The 22910-nt window shown below is 40.2% G+C and overlaps 4 protein-coding genes across 7 annotated transcripts in view; 2 read left to right on the top strand and 2 right to left on the bottom strand.

The window, feature by feature from the left end:
* LOC128302031 (sodium channel protein para) overlaps positions 1–1817 on the bottom strand; it is a 45578-nt gene extending 43761 nt beyond the window's left edge. The window contains exon 1 of the mRNA XM_053038744.1: positions 1625–1817. The gene's annotated coding sequence lies outside the window, so the exon portion shown is untranslated. The remainder of the gene's footprint in view (positions 1–1624) is intronic.
* A 4090-nt stretch (positions 1818–5907) lies between these two features.
* Positions 5908–14039, top strand: LOC128300824 (uncharacterized). Of its 3 annotated transcripts, XM_053037030.1 has the most exons (9): positions 5908–6004; positions 6830–6971; positions 7085–7517; positions 7593–8010; positions 8095–9160; positions 9973–10199; positions 10423–10601; positions 12190–12383; positions 13243–14039. In XM_053037030.1, the coding sequence occupies exons 2-9, from the start codon at positions 6959–6961 to the stop codon at positions 13260–13262; spliced, it is 2550 nt and encodes an 849-aa protein (XP_052892990.1). In that variant the 5' UTR covers positions 5908–6004; positions 6830–6958; the 3' UTR covers positions 13263–14039. The 3 variants fall into 3 exon arrangements, with proteins under 3 accessions (XP_052892990.1, XP_052892988.1, XP_052892989.1); XM_053037028.1 differs by having other exon boundaries at positions 7593–9160; XM_053037029.1 differs by lacking the exon at positions 5908–6004 and adding an exon at positions 6548–6685 and having other exon boundaries at positions 7593–9160.
* Positions 14040–14782: 743 nt separating this feature from the next.
* LOC128306032 (DNA-directed RNA polymerase III subunit RPC1) lies at positions 14783–19916 on the top strand. The gene is made up of 8 exons (XM_053043714.1): positions 14783–14911; positions 14977–15940; positions 16015–16221; positions 16299–17562; positions 17661–18096; positions 18195–18722; positions 18800–19307; positions 19374–19916. The coding sequence occupies exons 1-8, from the start codon at positions 14868–14870 to the stop codon at positions 19560–19562; spliced, it is 4140 nt and encodes a 1379-aa protein (XP_052899674.1). The 5' UTR covers positions 14783–14867; the 3' UTR covers positions 19563–19916.
* Positions 19917–19927: 11 nt separating this feature from the next.
* Positions 19928–22140, bottom strand: LOC128306033 (CXXC-type zinc finger protein 1). 2 transcript variants are annotated; one of them, XM_053043716.1, is made up of 5 exons: positions 21963–22140; positions 21758–21879; positions 20604–21671; positions 20269–20525; positions 19928–20197 (listed from the first exon to the last, which is right to left on the bottom strand). In XM_053043716.1, the coding sequence occupies exons 1-4, from the start codon at positions 21993–21995 to the stop codon at positions 20303–20305; spliced, it is 1446 nt and encodes a 481-aa protein (XP_052899676.1). In that variant the 5' UTR covers positions 21996–22140; the 3' UTR covers positions 19928–20197; positions 20269–20302. The 2 variants fall into 2 exon arrangements, with proteins under 2 accessions (XP_052899676.1, XP_052899675.1); XM_053043715.1 differs by having other exon boundaries at positions 19928–20525.
* Positions 22141–22910: the final 770 nt, after the last annotated feature.

Genomic DNA, 22910 nt, shown 5'->3' with positions numbered 1-22910 from the left:
CTACTTATTTGAATTGCAGTGCTTTACATGCAATAGCTGCGCGAGTCAACATTTATTTACTCGGACTGATCTTCGCAGTTTTCTCCTGCTTACATGTAATTTCTCTTGAAGGTTCCGATGGTTCTCTCTTTCTCTTTCTCTCTCTCTCTCTCTCTCTCTCTCTCTCTCTTTCTCTGGTTTGGCAAGACGGATTCTCCTTTAGTTTCATTCATTTCATAGTTAGGTATTTTATGACCTATGGTCCGAGATAGTGGCACCAGCTCTGTTGCAGTTTGATGTCTGCCCTCAGAGGCGCCAACTAAAATCGATATCACATGCTCGTGTCCTTAATCGCGTCTATTTAAGTTCCTTTTTCTATTCTCTTTTTTAATTTATTCTTTTCAGTCATTGCTGCCTTCCACTAGCGTGTTAGTGAACAGTTGTAGTGCACAAGTAAGTTACATGACGGCATATGAAAGCATTTGAAGCACAGAAGTCAACATGCGGTACAGATGCGTGTATCATGACAGGCATTTATTTTTTAAGTATCGTTGGCATGCCATCTTCATGTAACCAATTGCTAGCAAATGATCACTTTCTTACTGAAGTGTGATATGTGCAATACACCATATATCTTGTAAAATGCCTTTCACATTTTAAAAAACTGGCAGAATTCAACAGCAAATATACAGCAGATTATACAATTTCAAGAGAAAATTCTCTAAAAGAGAAAATTATTTCAAAATGCATTTCTAGCACTGTAGCGTGTTTTTTTTTTTTGTTTCCTCCTTGCGTTGTTGAAACGCTAAAAGTAGTACAAAATAGTGCAAAGCTCTGCATAACAGAATACGCTAACAGACAAGTGAGCATACCGCATAGGGTTGAATTGTACAGGAAGAAAAACTCACTGACCCTTCCAGGGCTAGCGCGAGGTTAGCAGGGACCATGCGGATGACGAAGCAAAGAGAGATATATGTAATATTCAATGAAAAAACGTGCGCTCGTGTGACTCACAACCGCATGCTTGTATACCAGCAGCAATCACATTCGAGAGGAAACCGAAAACGAAAGAGGGCTCCACCAAAAAAGCTCCACCTAGCCAACAATAAGGACACATGTCCTGATGAGCTTTTCAGTATAAATGGAGTTTCTGGTATCAGACTAACACATGCTCCCGGAAAACAGCATGGTACCACTACCATCAACGGCTACGGATAGGCTGTCGTACTTCAAACCGAACCCAAATCGGAAGCAAGTACAATACATAGAACGAAAAGAAGCTTAGAAGTGTTGTAGTCGAAATGAATAAAATGACTCTCCGGGCGGAAGAAAATCGATACGACTTTCGAGAAGAAAAGTTAAAAAATCGCCTTTGAACACATTTCCACAATATTTTCTCATTACACGACAGTTGCACACATTCAGGTACAAATTAACTATAGCGAAACAAACATGTTTCCACCAAACGACACCTAGCTCTTTTGATAATAGCAAAACAACACGTCGAGAAAACACATTTTTACAGACAAAGGAAAATAATCAATACAAGAACAAAAAAACCCTCTCGAAGCCCCAAATAAAAGCGCAATGCTGAATGGGTATGTACGGTGCATATATAATTAATTCCGCAATACTTAACATTTACCCTTGAAATTGGCCTGCTTTCTCCAAAACACTGTAATATAATTCTTTCGTAGCGACAAAAGCGATATCAATCAAAAGCTTTTCGATTTTACAAAAGCTTGCTGCAGCTGCTGCGGTAATAGTTGCGTTTCGAACTATTCGATCCCTCTGACGCCTTTATGCTGCTGATCGTAATGCTAATGTTGCTACTGCTGAGTTTGCATTGCTTCTGCTGCCTATCACTGTCGCTTGCTTATTAGTGGCTGCTTCGGATAATAGCGATGATAAAGATGGTCGGAATACTAAGCAATTTTGTCGGGCAATACAACACTTATGGCTTTCGTTTAGCGATGGGAAATGTTACTCCGCATATCGATAAAAAATAGATTCACGAATCGATGGTATCGAACATGCCGCTATTCCAAACTATTGATTCACGCAATTTATTCGGGCATCTTTTTGTTTTATATGTACACCCAGCACGCACTCGCACACGTAAACTACGGCATCTAGTTGCTCGCCTCTGAACACTTGCATTAACTTTTGCTTTTGTTTAAAGGATCAGAGATCTGCCAGGAAACAAATTAAATTAAAGAAACACCCGCACACACTATGCCATTGAACACACTTTCTTTCATCATTCCACTTTACGGTGTTGATACATATCCACACACTTTTAACCGCACATTGATCATTTTAAAAAGCATGACAAGCTCCTGTGGTAGTTAATGGATTAATTGAAGCAACACAAGCAAAAACAAAAACGGGAACACAAAATTGTTTGCAATGCCGTAAATGGGTGCAGCTGATGGAGAAGTGGAGAAATCGTCATAGAACATGGTTTTGATACTAAACGATTAATAAGCGTAAAGCCGTACACACATAATTTAAACACATGGAACTTTCCCTTTTTTTTTGGCTCGATTCGTAACACTGCTTCATGAAAAATTTCTTCCAGGTGTGCTGGTGGCATAAATGAAACATTACAATTCAGTCGTTACTCGCGAAACACAGGTTCACGATTGTGATGTCATACATTGGATTCACTATGTATTTTAAGCTTTTTTCACCACACGTCCTTTGTTCATTGAACTTTTACTATTAGAAAATATTGGCATAGTAGAAACCCTCAAACGATTCGTTAGTCGATAGGTGAGCTAAACCCTTTCTGCCAACATTATTTCGTAGTTCGATAACGAAAATAAGGGATGCTATAAAAAAAACCTCTTAAATAATGAAAACTTGGACCTGTACTGGAGCTGGTATGAATAAAATACTGCAACAGAAAAAAAACGCTTTCGATGGCACGATGATTAACGCACTATATTCGATCAACGATTTCGTATGTGTGAATTTGCACAAATGCAGAATAGAGTACACTTTGAACTTTTCGTTTTAATGCAGCTTGTAATATTTTTAACCCAATGAAATACCAATTCTAAGAGTGATTATCCATGGTCAACTGGAATGAAGTCTTGCCTAGCCCGTTCTTCGCTAGAGTTTTACACTGCAATACGCAACGTTATTTCATTTCAGGATTTTCAGACGGAGAGAATCGTCGTGGAAAACTGCTCTTGATGGTGACTCTCTGCCATAACAATTATCCCAAAAATGTCGTCATACTGCTCAGTAATCTCCACTGCACACGAGTCAGTCCGTGCTCTGTTTTACAGTTTCGTTTTCTCATACATACTCACACAACCGTAGCAGCTTCAGTGCTCCTGTTCAAAAGTTACTGATTGGCAGAAGCTTGCGCTCCCACATTTTGGCATTGGTTCTCCGACATTTTCCAATGTCCCTATTTTTAGTGCGTCTAACATTTCTCATTTTTCACCGCCATTCCCTGTTTGAACTTTTCTCTCTTTGCCTAGCGGCGCTTTCATAGGGTGTAGTACATAGTAAACACGGTGAAACGAATTCCGAGCTTGATTTGCCCTCTCTCTCTCTCTCGCGCTCTCTCTCTTAGTTGCGTGCATACGCACCAAACCAAACCACTAATATTATCAAATAGCACGAACGGGAAAAACACGAACTCAAAAGCTCCGAGTATCTCCGCAGCACCGAACACGTAAGGATGAAGAAAGGACAAACTCTCCCATTTTCGGTACCTTTTACAGTATTGGAAAGAACATAGGAAAAAGTGATGGGTGGTATGGATTTTTTTTACAAAGAGAAGGAACTTTTTCACCAGCATGCAGCAAAGAGGAACTAAAAAAAAACATGAAAATCACCAAGTAAGCACCAACTATTCGATAACTTTGCGATGGATAGAAATTGTCGTTGTTTAATCGGATCGCGGTTTGAATCACTGAACGATGGATAATCGGATGCAGGATGGGTTTTGCACGAAATCAATAAAATAATAGCAGCCAGTTTTATGTACTCTTGAAAATTGGTGCAAGTGATACTAACGCGACACTATGCTACTCTTGAGACACTTCCGTCACACGTTACAGCTCTCACTAAACTGAATCGAGCATTCGTTCATTCTCATCGTTTGGGCTATCATCCTTCGAATTCACGTCATTCCAAATGAACTGCAGCGAACAAAAGTGTATGCTACACGAATGCCATCTTTTATATTATAAAAATTTGCAATACTAGGTCTTTGAACATATTAAATGTTTATAGTAAAACTTTTTTCTACATTTGACATTTTTACATTTCTACAATATTTTTTGTATTTCTCCGAAAAATATGCACTGGAACGGGATTAACATATTTAATAGACATACATGTTTCATACATTAAATATTCCTAACCCACATGCACTAGTAACTAGGCGTCTCCATGTAATTTTTTTTATTGCATTTTATGTTATGTTATTGTCCCTGTATTTTTGTGTTTTTACTTTCGTTTTTGATTGTTGTTTGACCAAGAGGTCTTCTTACCTTGAAAACTAAACTTTTGTCCAGCGATTTTATAGAATTTTCTATTTGTATTTTATATTACATTATGACAGCATATTTTTCAATTCTTTTTAACATTTAAATTTCAGAACAGCTTTAAGTTTTCACTTAGTGACGTTCACATGCTTGTAAGAGAATCTACTTTAAATTCAGATAGCCCAAAATAAATCGAAAGATTTTTTTAATGGCACAACAACCTGAACAGATCTATGTCTGCCATTTTTGGCTTTCTTACCCGAAGCTGGGTAGTAAGTCCAGCGGACGTGGCTTTGATCAGGGAACAGACTTTGGATTTTGGTTTCTATCATGTGAAGACTGACACGGTTACTAAAACACCGCTAAGCCAGTATGTTTAAAAAGCAAGTATAATCTAAAATTGAGCCAAAGGAAAATTGTATGAGCACTCATTTCTTTTCCCGCATGATTGCGAATATTTTGCACATTAAAAGGTTAAAGAAGGGTAGGCTGTAAGAAATCATTAAACTATCCTAAAAATACATTATTATTTTTCTTTCGTTAAATTTTGGCTAAAATTTAAATGAACTTTACCTGTGCAGTTCATACCGCCTGGCCGTTCGTCATGAATAAAATAAACACTGTTACTCAAACCCTAAATTTTACGTTTAAAAACACATTTTAAAGCAAATGTTCGTTCCGAATCGTAGCTGGGATTGGATTTTGTCGGTCCTGTCGTTTGAAGACTGGCACCGCTGCTTTTCCTTACGATAGGTGGTATTTCAAAGATTCCCAAAAAATCGTTACTTTTTAATTGGTTAATTAATATTTGGTCCATTTGTCGAGATAAATGTAAAAGTAGCAACAATTAATGTGCTTCGTAATGTGTAAAGAAGAAATCGATCCCTAAATACTAACTATAAATGATATTATACAGGGAATTCGAGTTACGCGAAAATTCGAGTTATGAGATTTTTTTGGGCACGCGTTATTAGCGTAACTCGGGAAAATACTGTACAAAGCTGCAACTACATCCAGGTTAAAGGTTAAAACTGCCGTTTCGTAGTCTCTAAGAGCATTCGTTGTCTTATTACACAACCTAATGCCGTGCAAACAACCGTACAATTCCATGCTATCAATTGTTACAACACGTAACAGATACTACTCCATGAGGAGATTTAATGTTTTCATTGAACAATAAAATAATCGCAATTTGCGAGCTTTAACGTTATTTCTTTGCAAGATGCATTTAATTAGCTCTTGATTGTATGAACTCAGTCTGGATGGGTTTCTCTAGCCTGAGAAAACGCGTTTGTATTTCATAATTTCGAATTCTGCACTATGGGCAAGCATTCAACAGCAGTGACAACTTACCAAAACGCTCATCACAATGACAGCCGTCAGTCACAGCTGTCAATAAACACAACACAACCTTGCAAACAAAAATAGGAGTGTCAAAAATTTTCTCCAATGCAGTGCGGTGGTGTCGTTGCTTTGTTTTCTTCTACTTGAAGCGTATATTTTTACATCTGAATTAGGTGGGCACTTCTAATTCGAAGCATAAAGTAATTCGTACTGCATCCAATGCCGAGTGTTAATCACTGATGCTACGGACTACGACAATTGGTTACGCGATGCTGCATCATGCGCGGAGTTTCAGTCCGTTCGCTTGAGAACGTGTGCGCCGTTCGTGCAATGGGATAGGGTTAGAAAACATTGAAGTTAAAAAAGGAAGAAATTCTGCGACGCCTGGCATTTCAAAAGACTTTACTATCAAAATCTCTACATAGCTAATGCACCATGGAGTTTGCCGATGCGTTATGTGACAGTGTGGCATGTTTATCATAGTGTAACAACAAGCTTGTACGGAAGAAAAAAAGAACGTATAATAACGCAAACCAGTTTGTATTGCGTCAATTATGTGCCCTTCAATCGGGTTTGAATTGACTTAAAATTCGCTTTCCTTACCAACACGAACGTGGACAGCAAATACCCAAAGACGAAAGTTTGCTAGCGCATCATTGCTTACAAGAACAAAACAATGCCAGGAAGTAGAAGAAGAAGTGTAATCGATAATGAACCAGTGATTAGACATGCGAAGAAAATATAGATTCGCGGTGTGTAAATATGCCAGATAGGTGACTAGTCTTGATAAAATGTTCAGCTGTTTGTGTTCCGACTGCAATCTTATTCAGTTGAGTGGAATTCTAAAAGACACGGTTTGTATTCTAGCGCTTGATGTATATACTTTCTACGTCTGTTGTGTCTTACGAAGAACACGCAAATAAGAAACATTCATTCCAGCAGTGCTGAACCGCTGGTCTACTGAACAAGAGTTTCAACATGTTTTTATTGCTTTGTAGTTTGCTGAAAATGTTATAAATATTGGTTTGTGTGCGTCGGTGTGTTTGTAACGCGATAATTGTTTATCAATTGAAATTTGATAATTCGAAAAATACAGTGCAATTAATAAGAGCAACAACTTCAGTACAATGCATGTCGCAAGTAAGTAATGTTTTTTGTACAAATATTGATTTATTATTCTAATTGTCCCGTTGTTCGAAAATTGATATACTAAATAGCGCAACAAACTAACAGAGTCGTATGTTTTAATTCAGGTCTCGAAATGATACAACCTCATTTCGAACCGGCATCCATAGATTACCAGCAGCAACAAACGCACCACCAGCAGCAACAACAGCAGAAGCAACAAGAACAACAGCACCAACACACAGCACAGCAACAGCATCAACAGCAGCAGCAACAGCAGCAGCAGATTTCCAAAATTATCAGCAATCCTCCTCCAGCAATTGTTAGTGCCCCAAATGGAACAACGATGTGTGTCGCCAAGCTTATGATTGGGCTAGATCATGCACCTCCCGCATTTAATGTGCGATCGCGTGTATTGGGTGACGGCGGTACAAATTTAAACTATATTCGCACTGAAACAGGTGCTATAGTCACGTTAAGAGGTCGGGGATCCATGAATCTTGAACCACAAACAATGCAAGAAGCTCCCGAACCATTACATTTGTTCATTGAACATCCGTCGTAAGTGTACCCTAAAGTCACTACAAGAAGTCTACAAGCACTGATTAAAACAATATTTTCCTTTTCTTCTTTTAGATTGGAAGGGCTGCAGAGTGCCAAACAGTTGGCGAAAAATTTAATTGAAACCCTACAAGAAGAGCTCTCCTTCTTCCAAGAGAACAATATTCCTAAAGCAAACTTTCAGCTAATACCCCAATCGAACTTAGTGCAAACGACCCAAGTCACGCAAATGCCTCCGATCCTAAGAACCCAGCATGTTACGCAGCCCAATGGTATTATTCATCAACCACCGCCGACAGTTCTTGGTCCACCCCCGCCAAATTTTGTCCAACACCCACCCGCTTTGCCACAAAGTCAGCCACCACCACCGCAAATCATTCAGCAGGCGCCTACAATAATACAGTCACACGTGCCAGTACAAATCCATCAACAGCCGAATAATGTTGTAATCTCACAAATCCAAACCACAGCGCCTCCATCGCAAATTGCAAACGTAAGCAATCCTCCACCGGGGACACAAATACGTCCCCCTATAGTGCAGATCAAAAACTCACCTGCTGGAACCCATTTGTCTCAGCCACCGCCAAGCATACAAATTCAGCAGGCACCGACCGAGGCAGCCCAGCAGATCATTGTCAATCCCGCACCGCCATACCAGGTGCAGTATATACAGCAAAATCCATCCATTCAGACCAGCAGTGGTCCCCATCCGAGTGGACAGGTTACGATTCAGCATCTCATTCAGCCCCAACCGCAGCCTGTACAGGGAATTGTACAAACAACAATACCTCCGCCTCAATTCGACCACTTTCAGCGGCCACCACAAACTCAACAGATCATCACTGTGCAGGGCAGCACAGCGTTCATGGTTCCACCGCCGAACATTATTCATCAGACGGCACCACAACCACAGAATCAGATAATTTTCCAAACACAGCAACCGATTCTTACGCATCATCCGCCTCCGGAGTTGGCCCCCATGGGACCACAAGCGCCGATAACTCAACCGACGGGAATGCTCATAAACGGGGCGGACGGAAAGAAAGTTGGTGGACCTGCGGAGTTGCAAATCAAGCAGGAATCGCTCAAGCTCGATGAGGGCCCACCTCCCGGGACCATCCTGCAGCAAATTCCGACCAGCGGCCAACTAACTAAAACAACTGTGATTCCTGTTTCGTCGATACCGGGCATACCGATCAGCCAGCCGCCACCACCGATCATGTCTGTGCCTCCACCGACAGTGCAACATATAGTCGGCAATACGATCATTACGTCGCAACCGAATGCACCAATCAGTCATGGTGGGATTCCGCAGCAAATTTTTAGCCAAATACCTGTGTCGATTCAATCGTTTGCTCCACCTCCCCAACAAATGCAAGTGAGTGGGTCTCATTTTGTCGTCAGTGCACCACAACCATGGCCTGTGGTAACTGCATCAGCCGCAGGACAACAAATACAGCAAGTTCCGGTCAGCACAGTGCCGAGTATACAGATAACTACACAACCCATGCGGAACCCAAATGAAATTCACATCATTAGTCAACCCACGATTATTAGCGCTGCGGAGTATCGGCCGCCGGCATCGCAGCAGCAGCAAATCATAGCGACTAGTGCATTTAATCCACAAATTCAACCTCCGCAAGGTAAGTTTGCCATGTTGTTCACAGTTTGATTTGAAATGCAAATGACAAAATGTTGAAACAACAAAAAATTACATCGAACCTCCAAAAAACAACTTAGAAAATGAATCAAACTACTAGTAATACGGATCGGCCGGCACAACAAATACCACCATTTGGACACCGTTTAAGATATCGAAGAAGTTCCTTGGACAACTTATTACTTATTATTTAACCTACAATGTTATCTGGAGAATCTATCCACCAGTCGTCTGGAAAGTAACTGATGGATTAACTATAATGAAAATATTATCAATTCCAGAACGTTTCGTATCTACGAATCTTATTTAATTTGTCCAGCGTACATCGAAGTTATAAAGTGTAGGACAAATGAATGATGTGTTTACCGATTCTATCGCTATTTAGCTTCATCTTGGTGAAAATTAACACTTCATGAGCACTATGCTACTGCTATGGCTAATCGAAGGAAATTCTTCAAAGTGAAAAACGCAAGTTTTCCGATCATATGTTCGTTAAAACTGTCTAAGCTTGGCTAGTGCGCTCAACAAAGATTTTAACGTTGTATTTTGGACATCCATTCTGTTAGTCAGTTAGACGGTTAGGCTAATAAACGAGAGTCATTCAGGGCAGGTTTCCTAGATTATCCTATTAAATTGTGGTTCCATATATACTCCATTGATCACGATGTGTGCGAAAAATTTACGAATCCAGCGAACAGTATTGCAGTACTCCAGCATGTCCATATTACTTATTAAAAATGTATTACTCATTACACAAACACAACTGATGTATTTTCTTTTCGTTCGTTTTCATAGGTGTACAGGTTCAATTTCATACGGTGCCACCGCCAACTCAGCAAATCATTACCAGCTTGGCTAATGCACAAACGCAACCTCCACCACAAGCACCACAGTCGCAGCTAATTGAAAATCAACAAGGACCACAGCATCAAATTATAATAAATGCCCCGATTCCTCCACAACCACCCCCACCGCCACCGTCCTTTACGGCTGTACAATATTCTACTCAAGAAGCTCCAAAGGTATTACCTATATAGTGACTTCATGTTTTATAACTCTATTATCACAATTATATTGCCATTCACATATGCGCAGCTAATAAGCTAAGCATATGCTTGATACTGCTGATTCAGTTCTCGTGAAATTTCATTAGAGCAAAGAGAGAATAAAAGTTTCAATTCTCGAGCTTATTTTTTAATCTTTACCATATCTACATTTATTTTAATTATTCTTCTTATATTGTAGCCTAATGTCGAACAGATGCAGCAAAGGCCACCACCCCAACCACAACCTTCGCAGCAGCAAACGTCGCATAGCTTAACGACGCAATCACAACCGCATACAATTATGCTGCGACCAGGCCAAAAACGCAAAATATCTGATGAGGATCTTAATAAAACAATGCCACCCAAAATAGGCATGGGGTAAGTTTGAATAATTTGTTTGCGGAATACAACTAAAGTCATTTTAAAATGTTATGTTGACAATATGTTCATTTTACTTAATTACTGCAATTGATAATCTGTTTCGACTAACATTTCCTCAATTGCCAGAAATCGCACCCATTGCTGCTAAATGTGTATTATTAAATTATTGCACTCATTATTGCTAAAATACAAAGTTATGATTAAGCTAAATACCCGACAGAAGAATCCGTGCGTCACTCGCCCAGCTGTAGGTTTAGTACTTATGTTTAAGTGACTGTAGGTAGCTGTTTCCTGAAAATTGCGTAATATTTGTGTTCCGTCTTTCATAATTGTACCAGTTGTGTTTGTTTCGAAGCTCCTGAAACTATTTCTTTTACATATTATAATACCTTTGTTTTTGCCGAATAATCTGGAATGGATGTTATGTTTTATCAATACTTTTCTATTAAAGTTTGCTCATATTTCAATAATTTAAGTAATTTAGAGGATTTCAAATTATTTATGAATTGAGCCATGGACTACGATGGTTAAAATAATAAAGGTATCCACCAAACAGAGCAAGTCCTATCGTCGTTTATAGAACTAACAAAACATTTACAAGTACAATACTGTAATTGCAGTGCTGGTGGTTGGCAAATAATGTTAAATGTTTATTGAATACTTCGTCATCCGCAATCCGTTTAAAGAAAGTCTTAAGTTATACAATCACAACACTCTTTGGGATAGCAAGCCATAATTCTACAATCTGATCTGATCTACAGCTGATATTTAAATTGGTACAAGGACATTGTTAAATAGAACCATGGTGAACGTTGATTGAATCGCCGAAACATAACTTTGGGAGGTACGTTAGTGCTGTATAATAGATTGGCGCTATGACAAATGCTACAATGAATGGCTTCTTGAACGAATAATACGCTATCAATTCCAGAATAGCGATAGTTTTTTTTATTGAATTTTGCTAAAGTTAAGTTAACTGGGTATTTATTGTAAGTTAATTTTTTTATGGAATTTTGATTACATATACCGTATTTTCACGTGTATAACACCGTCTGTTCGTTGAAAAGTAGGGGTGGTGTAATACAAGCTGATTTTGTTTTGTTTTGACATTTTTTTTTCAAAACAAGTTGCATAGCAAAGGTGATGCTATATGCGTGAAAATACAGTATATGTGTAAATGTATCATATAATATACACGTATATATATCTTAAAATATGCAGGTATTTATGGTGGTTAATTCATAAATTCTATTCAAAGTTTGTCATACCGTGTTTATAAGTTTTTATGTTTCATGTTTGTCAAAATTAAAATATTACCAATACAGGAAACACAATTATTCTAAAACATAAATGGTATTTCATTAATTTGTATATTTTTGCACATTTAATATCATACCTCAGGATTGAACAGAAGTATAATAAGAAATGAGTGAACATCTACAATTGAATTGAATTTTGCTGCAGCGGTTATATTGGGTTATAGCATATATTTTAAACGTTCTTTTAATGATTGAATCCTGTTATTATGAAACTATTACACTATTCCACACTAGTAACAATTATTGAAATATTTGTCACTTTAAAGTTCGAATTATGGGGGCAATATGTGTAGGATGAGTGGAGCCGGAAGGAAAATGCCAGTGGGAAACAATGGAGGAATCTTGACGGCCGCGCAAGCCAAATGCATAATGTCATCGGTATCAACTGGTACAGCAACTACGACATCTACATCTGGGGTCGGCTTAATATCTTCTCAAATATCTGCTGATCCCTTAGTAGGTAAAGTATCTGATAATGCAAGTGATAGTGAGTTGTTTTCATATATTCTTTGTCTACATGCTACATTAATCCCGTCCCTGTCAAATATATTCGCCTGTAGCCACGGTCGTTTCATCCAATACCCTACGTACGTTTATCAGAATAAAAAATGCTAATCATCAAATATTAGATGGATTCTCAGATACTATTTCGTGCCATGTCGGTGAAGTCTCTTAGAACCAATCGACAAACTATATCCTCTATCTAACAGGACAATAATCGTCATGTTCCGTCGTGGTACTGACTGCAATTACTTGCATTACTGTTTATATTTGATTCTAGGACTCGGACAGTAATAATGAATTCATCAGCAGGGAGAGAAAATTTATTGCCATTCCGTTGCGTACATATACGCATAGGTGCTATTGCTTATCGATCATTGATTTTAGAAATATAACTTTACATTTTTAGGCCATTCTCACTATTTTGTTTTACCAGGTCATTCAGAGGACTATTTCATGCAAGCATGAAATTATGTTTGGCCAATATTTCTGAACATTTGATGAACTACAGCCCTTTATAAAAAAATTTCAAATATAATATGCGATAATGTATGTACACCAGCACATTAAGGCATATTGAGAGTTACGTCGATATCGTTACGCAGGCATAACCCATATACAATAAAAAAGCATACTCTTGTCCAAGCAGTTTATATTCCCGTAACCTTTCACTTACAACATTCGTCCTATTTTATATTGTGTATCCTCTATAGAAGCTATATAATACTTTTGTGATATTCGCTTTATTCAATGCGTCCTTTTCTTTATTTTTTTATTGCATTTGTCGCTGGCTGCTGTTTGGGGGGAGCTGCACACAGACTACAGACGTCAAAAATAAACGTAGGTTCTCTAGGCATCCCGGCTGTTTCAATCCAGGACGGCAATCAAACCAGTTCTACTGTTTTGGTACAGTGAAACCAATTGCATCGCATCGTAACTGTTAACCAGATGACAACTTTAGAACAACCGTAGCCGGTCGTATTTTAAACGCGACTAGTAGAGTAGAATACTTTTCAATTTGTATGATACCCAGCGCAAATGCAACGGCAACGTAGAAGCATCATCAAAAAGAGCACAACGTTGTAGGATACCGAACTACAGCAACTAACAGATTGTATATCTGATTGATATTGTTAATGTGTTGTTAAATAATTCACGCTTTCCTTTTTTGTCGTAGCAGTGATCAGGTTAAATGTAACTCCGATGTTCTTAGGCCACAAGCTTACCTTGAGTGCAGCAAAATGTGCAACATCGCATCGTTTTACAGTCTGATAGTAGTCTCTACTGGTACGTGATTGTCTAGGGAAACGACATTGTATGATAATGTAATTAAATCAATTCCGATTTATGTAGTATGTACGTCAGTTTTAAATTAAGTTTGATCAACAATATCATCATGCGGTAGCAAGCTCGCTCTTGAATCAACAGTTGTATAGATTAATTTATAGCCACTGTTTTGTATCCAAGCTTTGAATGACCGACGAAGAAGGAAAGTCAATAGCGTAACTGAAAAGTGTCACAAGCCGTGAACTTCTAGGAAGTGGTGGAATTATTTATATAATTGTGAATATTTTTTTCTAAATTTTGAAGAAAAAAAAACAGATATCCATTATCGTAAACCATTATGAACATTATTTTTCTTTCCCTCCGTCCCTTTATTCTTATCATATCCGAAAAAGTAACAATTAACTGCTACAATAAGCGTGTACAGGCAATCCCCGCGGCTACGCGGCTTCTCTTACACTTCACTTCTCTTATTCCACTAAATTGTGCACGCGATTCCAAGTCTAATTCACGCGATACCATAAAATGTCTTGTGTTTCAATATCAATCTCACCGTTTATCTTATTCGCTTGGGCGATTCCATAAGTTAGGCACCTATTGCCAAACCCTGTATTCGCGATTTTGGGAATTTGCCAGCTGAGGTAGTTTATAGCACAAAATCTAAGGAAAAAGGTGAAAAATTGTTCAACAAATCTTTCTTTGTCGACTCACTGTAATACCGTATCACGGGGACTGCCTGTACAATATATTTGTTTCTGTTGCAAACGATTTTACGAAACACTGTCTTCGAGATTAGGGCCGAAAAATGAATTAAAATATTACATGTTTCTGATGTTTACAGATTAAGAGAAAGCCAATTATAGACACCAACATAACCAATTAAATGTAGTTACACCAATGCTCCAAGTGTACATGAAGTACGAGAAAGAACAGTTGCGAAGCAATGCAACATAGTTTTGCCGCTATGAAATGCAACGTACGGCAGAGGATGTAAAAATGCCGCTCTGCTGTTCGATATCAGCACACTGTGCGGTACCGTCGCTCACAACCATCTGTCAAAAGTTTGTTTTGATCGTATACTCGGCACACGCGCTTCGGCATTGTACCGGTGTAAAATACATAAACGATCGCAATAGTTGAAGCTGAATTCGTTTTCAAAATGCCAAAGGAGCAGTTTCGTGAAGCGGATGTAGTTAAGAAAATGTAAAACTGGTAAATAAGCTTCTAAATCGTTGAATACTTACCTGTGATTTTGTATCGTTCCGCAGATCGCAAGTTTCGTTCAATATTGACAGCCCCCAGCAAATCCAACAGGAGGCTCATCTTCATGTGGTTGCAAAGAATTTATACAACCAAAATGCGGAACGTACACCGGTTGCTTACGGAGTACTGGACCGACGGATGGGAGTTAGTCAAAAGGATGCCACCTGCGAAACCTGCAAGAAAGGTTTAAATGACTGTGTGGGACACTTTGGATACATCGATCTGGCTCTGCCGGTATTTCATGTAGGACACTTTCGTGCAACGATTACGATACTGCAATCGATATGCAAAGTATGTTCTCGAGTAATGTTGAAGGAAGAGGAAAAGAAACAATTTAGCGCTCGACTGGTGAATCCCAATTTATCATACTTGGCAAAAAAGTCCATCCACAGTCAGGTGTTGAAAAAAGCGAAGAAAAGCACCAAATGTCCCTACTGTAACAGCTTGAACGGCCCAGTAAAGAAAGGTCCAGGTCTAATGAAAATAGTGCATGAACCATTTCGTGGAAAGAAGCCGTCCGATCCGTTGGTCACCAATGCGCTTCATCAGATGCAATCCGCAATCGAATCGAATCGCGAACTTTCGCAAACCGTCGTCGGTCCTGCTTCATTGTCGAAGGAACTGAATCCGGTCGAAGTTTTGGATTTGTTTAGAAATATTCCAAAAAGCGACGTGCCATTGCTTGGGATGACATCCGCACAATCAAATCCGGCCGATCTAATTGTAACGCGCGTTTTTGTGCCCCCGGTGTGCATTAGACCCTCGGTTGTGTCGGAGGTAAAGGCAGGTACGACGGAAGACGACTTAACAATGAAACAGAGCGAAATACTGCTCATCAGCGACGTGATTGCAAAACACATGATGACCGGGGGTAAGATAGAGCTGATTCAGGAAGATTGGGACTATTTGCAACTCCACTGTGCGCTGTATTTCAACAGTGAGCTCTCCGGTATCCCGCTTTCGCTAATGGTAGGTAGATTAGCTACATAAGGGTTCTATTGTTATGTAAAGTTATTACCACTGTATTATGCTTTGCTTTCCAGCCGAAAAAGCCAACCCGCGGTATCGTGCAGCGCCTAAAAGGAAAACAAGGCCGTTTTCGAGGAAATCTTTCTGGGAAACGAGTGGATTTTTCGGCACGTACTGTAATTTCTCCCGATCCCAATTTGATGATACATCAAGTTGGTGTACCAGAAAGGGTAGCAAAAATTCTAACCTTTCCAGAAAAAGTTAATTCGGCTAATATTAAGGTAATTAATAGTATATGAATTTGGAGTAGTTCCATGTAACATTAATTCGAATGTATGCTTTGTCATCGTTTGAATAGCGTATGCGGGACTTGGTTCGCAATGGTACCGACAAACATCCGGGAGCAAACTACGTGCAACAGAAAGGGAGCGTGTTCAAGAAGTACCTCGCGTATGGAAACCGCGACAAAGTAGCACAAGATCTCAAATGCGGTGATATTGTCGAGCGCCATCTAATTGATGGTGATGTCGTGCTGTTCAATCGTCAGCCCAGTCTGCACAAACTGAGCATCATGTGTCACGTAGCAAAGGTTCAACCGCAACGAACATTCCGCTTTAATGAATGTGCTTGCACACCCTACAATGCCGATTTTGATGGTGACGAAATGAATCTTCACTTGCCGCAAACGGAAGAGGCCCGCGCTGAAGCATTCGTACTGATGGGCAACAAGTCAAACTTGGTAACGCCACGCAACGGAGAGTTGCTTATAGCCGCCACACAGGACTTCATCACCGGTGGATACCTCCTAACGCAAAAGGATCAATTTTTGACCCGCGAACAGGTGATGCAGCTGGCCGCTTGCATGCTATCGGGTCCAGATTATAACATGGTAATCGATTTGCCACGTCCAGCCATTTTGAAACCACGGAAGTTGTGGACTGGTAAGCAAATATTCAGCCTCATCCTGAAACCCAACAGCGTTTCCTGTGTAAACGCGAACCTGTCCACCAAGGGACGTAACTACACAAAAGATATGGATCTGTGCGTGAAGGATTCGTGGGTAGTCATAAGAAACTCGCAGCTGCTATGTGGTGCCATGGACAAGGGCACACTGGGTTCGGGCACGAAAAGTTGTATATTTTATGTAATTCTGCGCGACTTTGGCGAGGATTATGCGATACGATCCATGTGGAGACTGGCACGGATGGCATCGTACTTTATGATGAACCATGGATTTTCGTTTGGCATCGGTGATGTTACACCAAGTCGACAGCTGCTGGAAGAAAAGCAAAAGCTGTTGGAAAATGGATATCGCAAGTGTGACGAGTACATTGCTGAGATGAAGAAGGGAACATTACAATGCCAACCTGGTTGCACTGCAGAGCAAACCCTGGAAGCAGTCATGCTGAAGGAACTGTCCAGCATCCGTGAGCTAGCAGCAAAAGCTTGCTTTAGAGAACTACACCCAACAAACAGCGCTCTTATTATGGCCCAATCGGGTTCGAAAGGATCAAACATCAATATCTCACAAATGATTGCCTGTGTAGGGCAGCAAGCTATCAACGGTAAACGAGTACCAAACGGATTTGAGGACCGCGCACTACCTCATTTTGAGAAGTTTTGTAAGTAAAACCCTGTTCACGAGATATATGATATACAAATTATAATCGATATTTATTTTTCAAATCATTCGTCAATTGTTCTAAAACGTTTCACGCAGCTAAAATTCCCGCCGCTCGTGGTTTCGTGCAGAACAGCTTTTATTCCGGTTTAACACCGACCGAATTTTTCTTCCACACAATGGCTGGCCGAGAGGGACTTGTTGATACGGCAGTCAAGACAGCAGAGACGGGTTACCTACAGCGACGTTTGGTCAAATGTCTTGAAGATTTGGTCGTACAGTATGATAGTACCGTTCGGAACGCCATTGGTGAGGTAGTAGAATTCACCTACGGTGCCGACGGTTTAGATCCAGTCTACATGGAGGTGAAGAATAAACCGGTGGATATAGAAAGACAATTTATGCACGTGCGCAATATGCTTCCCTACCGCGATGAATTGCCATTACGCGGAGAGGAAGTGAATAGCATAGGAAAACGAATTTTATCCAAACCAGAGTTTTCTAAATGTGGTGAAAATTTTCGCAATGAATGTTTGTAAGTATTACTTATGGTTCAGAAGGAAAGTTTTCCACTGATGGAGGAAACAGCGAATATGAAGCAACATAGGCTAAATATCGTTCATATAATTTTAGGGAATTTTTGCAAAAGTTTTCCACCCGTTTGACGACAATTCAACGACTTTATCGCAACGGACCAAAAGTATCAATGGAAGTTGAGCGCACTACCGCCGGTCAGCTAGAACAATTTCTGTTGGAAGTTCGCAACAAGTACAACAAAGCCATTACCGAACCGGGAACGGCCGTTGGTGCATTGGCCGCACAGAGTATCGGCGAGCCCGGTACACAAATGACGCTAAAAACTTTCCATTTTGCTGGCGTTGCTTCCATGAACATTACACAGGGAGTACCCCGTATTGTGGAAATTATTAATGCTACCAAAGCCATCTCTACACCAATCATAACTGCGGAGATTGAGAACAACATCAACATGGAGTTCGCGCGTAAAGTAAAAGCCCGCATCGAGAAAACAACACTGGGAGAAATTTCTTCCTTCATAGAACAGGTGTATAAGACAGACGACTGTTTCCTTTTGATTAAACTCGATCTAGATCGCATTCGAGTGCTTGGCTTGGAGGTCAATGCCGAGACTATACGCTACTCGTAAGTGTACCATAGATGGTGGCGATTTCAATTTCCCAACATTCTAACGTTCATACATTTTTATCCTTCCATATCAGAATCTGTACGTCTAAACTAAAGCTAAAGCAGGATAATGTGGACGTTTGTGGTGCTTCAATTATTACAATACGTCCTGATAGCAGCAAACACAGCCACAGCTTAAATGCGGAACTGCAACGTCTCACCACAGCAATACCAAACGTGGTGGTTGCAGGATTGCCGCAAGTGTCCCGAGCAGTTATCGCCGTCGATGATTCCCGTGGCACGGCCAAGTATCGGCTGTGCGTGGAAGGCTGTGGGTTACGTGATGTTATGGCCACGTTCGGAGTGATTGGAACGCGAACCAAGAGCAATAACATCCTGGAGGTGTACCAGACGTTAGGAATAGAGGCAGCACGGACTACAATTATGACGGAAATCACCGAAGTGATGGAAGGCCACGGAATGAGCGTTGATCACCGACACATCATGTTGCTAGCCAGTCAAATGACGTCGCGCGGGGAAGTACTTGGAATAACGCGTCACGGTTTGGCAAAAATGCGTGAATCTGTGTTTAATCTTGCGTCGGTAAGTTGAATCCGGTAGCTTTTAGGTTGATTTGATATGTTTGTAATATACCAACCGTTTCTACAGTTCGAAAAAACGGCCGATCATTTGTTCGACGCAGCATACTACGGTCAAACGGATTCCGTAGACGGCGTCTCGGAGCGTATTATACTGGGTATGCCCGCTTCGATTGGTACCGGCTTGTTTAAGCTAATTCACAATCACCACGATACGCAACTGGAGCAGATCAGCGAGCCTATTTTTAACATGGTATAAGTACATCGTAGGTTGTTTTATAATTAGCAATGAAATTCCTTCGTAAAAAACCGTCGTTGTCTGTTTTGCACCAACAAGCCGTTCAACATGCCAATGACAGTGCATCCGAATCCGACGCTGACTTTTCCATTTTTCTTGGTTATGTAAGTAGCATTAAATCTAACCATCTAGAAACGTGGTTTGTGTTAGTTACTCATCCCATTGTTGATTCTATGACCACCATTTAATAATGGCTAAATGCATTTTTAATTACACAACAGCCAGAAAGGTGAATATGAAGTATTTCAAAAGCTCTTAGGAATCATTAAAAAAGTAGTCGTCCCACCAATCAATCAACAAAGATTCGATTTAAGTTTTCCATCACTTGAGTTTTATTCTTAGTTACTGTAACGGCTTAGAGCGATTAGTTCTTAAACCAGAGCCTAAATGGACATCTTATTCGATAGATAAAAAATAACGATTATCTCGTCAGAATTACGACATGATCATTTTCTGCGGTAGAAATGATTTTCATACCGTAAGGGTGCCCTGAACGCGACTGTCAATGTATAAATGCTTTGTGTGAGTTTTTACCTTATCGGACGTTTTGTCAGCTCTTCAAAAATATACGCGTGGTTCGATTGAACGTTGGATGGCTGGATCATATGAAGTATGTAAGAATCGATTAGAAAATACCTTACACTCATATATTCAGATATTTCCTTACATTATTCCTTCAGCATAATAAGCATAATGCATGCCTAAAACTTGCCAGTACACAGCTTTTCCATTATATCATGGTTGTACGTTGAGTGTAGCATAAGTCCTAGTACTCCGGCTCGTGATGCCATGGCCTGACGGATTTGTCTCTCCTGCTCGACCAGTTCGTCCATTTTTAACCACTGTCGTACGCGTTCAAGGTCTATTTCAGCACGTCGAATCTTTTCCCACACATAATGTTTGAAGCAATTTTTTTTTGGAGCTCTGAAAGGGATTCGAATGCAATTTTAGTTTTTTGCAACAAACAGACAAACAATGCAACAATTTCAAATGACGACTTACCGGCAGAATTCACCCGTCAATTGAAATACATTTCGCACTAAGGGACAGCCGCAAACATCCGTGTCGTTTATCTTGGGGTCCTTACAGTGTTCAGGGCACAACACACGAAGGCGTTTGCAGTAGGTTTTGCTTGCTGGATTGTAGAAATCGCAAAACATAGAATTGCCATCGATACGTGTTTTAAAGATGCTACCAAAGCTTGCCTGGCTCTCGTACTTGTTGAAGCATTTCTCCATGTGTCGAATGGCGGTTTTCGAATGAATTTCGTGGCCACACGTTATACAGTACATGGACATCTCATCCTCCACGTCGGTATTTTCCAAGGCATTCGGATCCAACGTGCACCGCTTTGCCCGTTCAACCAAGAGATCCAGCTCCGCATGTCGTTTGTCGAGCTCTGCGAGTGTAGCTCTAACGATCGCTTGCTTCATACGGATCGATTCCAGCGCTTTTTTGTTTTGTTCCTCGCCAACGGCCGGGCTCAGAGACCATTCTTGGATGCGTTGGGGCAATACTTGATAAATCCGGCTTGTGGCCAATTTCATACCGCACTCATCCGAACAATACTTTGATTGGGGTCGTGCAGTCATAATGCAACCGGGACCGAAACATTGCCGATCACCTTCCAATGCCGGATTTCGAATTACCTCTGGCGTAAGCGAACGTTTTCTCCTCTTGTTTCGACCGGCGGCTTTTACAGCAGCCCGATCTTTTTTCCTAGTACTAGAATTGCTACAAATGCGCATCTCACACCGTTGTTTTCGGCCGTGTTTTGTATGATCTAGACATCCGTCACAGTTACCACAATTCGCTGCAAGGCAACCATCACAGTTACCGCACCGCTTTTCCGAAGAACTGCCAATAGGTTTTTCTTTCTTTTTCTTTGGAGGCTTTTTTTCCTCCGGAATAGGCGTTGGGCCAGCAACTGGGACCAATCGAAAGACCGTTTGCAACGACGGATCTTCTTCCTTGCATCGCTGGCAGTAGTAATGCTTAATGTGTTTTGCTTCTTTTTCCGAAACGTTAATACAATCGCCGTGATACCACTCTTCACAAGCATCGCAGCCACTATTCTCGAAAGGAATGAATAAACGGATGTGTGTGATTCGACAATCTCATGAACTGTCGCGTCAATATTAACAAAAACTACTTACATCATGAATCTCGACGAGTCTGATGATCTACATAAGCAATAAGCCTGCCCATCTTGTTTGTATATAGTGGCGATTTTACTTTTTCTTTCAGGTAAATCAAACTCCTTGGCAATTTCCTCCTTCTGCAAATGATAAAACGAACCAAAGTAAGAATAACTTTGGTTCAATTACGTGAGACTTTGCAACTTACGCTGCTGTTACTTACGGATTTTTTCTTCCTTTTTTTAAGTTCACTCATTGTTACTATGTGCTTTTCAATAGGCTGCAGCGGAGTTCAGTTGCAGCTGTTTGAACAGCGAAATTGTTGTATTTTTCAATACTACTTCAATTCCCGCTTCTCTATTGCCTTTAGAAACTGAAAATCGTTTGCTGTTTTGCGAAGAATGTTTTGTTTCTTTTTTTACGTTTTTGCTTACTTTGACATGTGGGATCCGCGTTTATGCTTCTGGTTTTAAGTGTAGGTAGAGTGAAAAATTGCGATAAATTTGGAGCTGTTGTAAGAGAAGCAGTGAAACATAAAATTTTCCGTTTTGCATGGCACGTAGAGCAACTAAGATCATTCTAATGCATGTAAAATGTGCATTGAATAATCAATATCTTTATATTAAAAATATGAATAAAACGATGCCATCAGGAAAATGATGGTAGGAAAATGAACGGATGTTCCGCAGAATACCACAGCGTTTTATGCAAAAGACATTTTTGATCAACTAGGGTAAAAATGATAAATATTTGCAGCGCCATCTCTCGTTTGTTTTTTTTTGTGTGCCTAAGACACAAACCAAAAACAAACTCAATTCCCAAACCCAAAGAGAGCAACTCAAAAAGCCCAAACGCCAAATTTCGACCCAAACCCAAAAGCCACATTTCGCCCAAACGTACAAAAATCTAAATTTTAGACCTTGGTTTAGACCATTTTTGGACGTCTAGAAGCTCAAAAGGTCGCCCAAAAGGTCGCGCGACCCAAAACTTGGAACTAATCGACCCAAAATTTTGGTCGCGAGCTGAGGTCGCGAGCTGAGGTCAAACCTGCTTCCTTTGGCACATAATCAAGACCGAAACGCGACGTCCAAAAACGGTCTTGGGAGAATACCACAGCGTTTTATGCAAAAGACATTTTTGATCAACTAGGGTAAAAATGATAAATATTTGC

The sequence above is a fragment of the Anopheles moucheti genome, chromosome 3 (assembly GCF_943734755.1).
Source record: "Anopheles moucheti chromosome 3, idAnoMoucSN_F20_07, whole genome shotgun sequence".
Taxonomy (NCBI): domain Eukaryota; kingdom Metazoa; phylum Arthropoda; class Insecta; order Diptera; family Culicidae; genus Anopheles; species Anopheles moucheti.
This window is presented reverse-complemented; position numbering and strand designations above follow the sequence as displayed.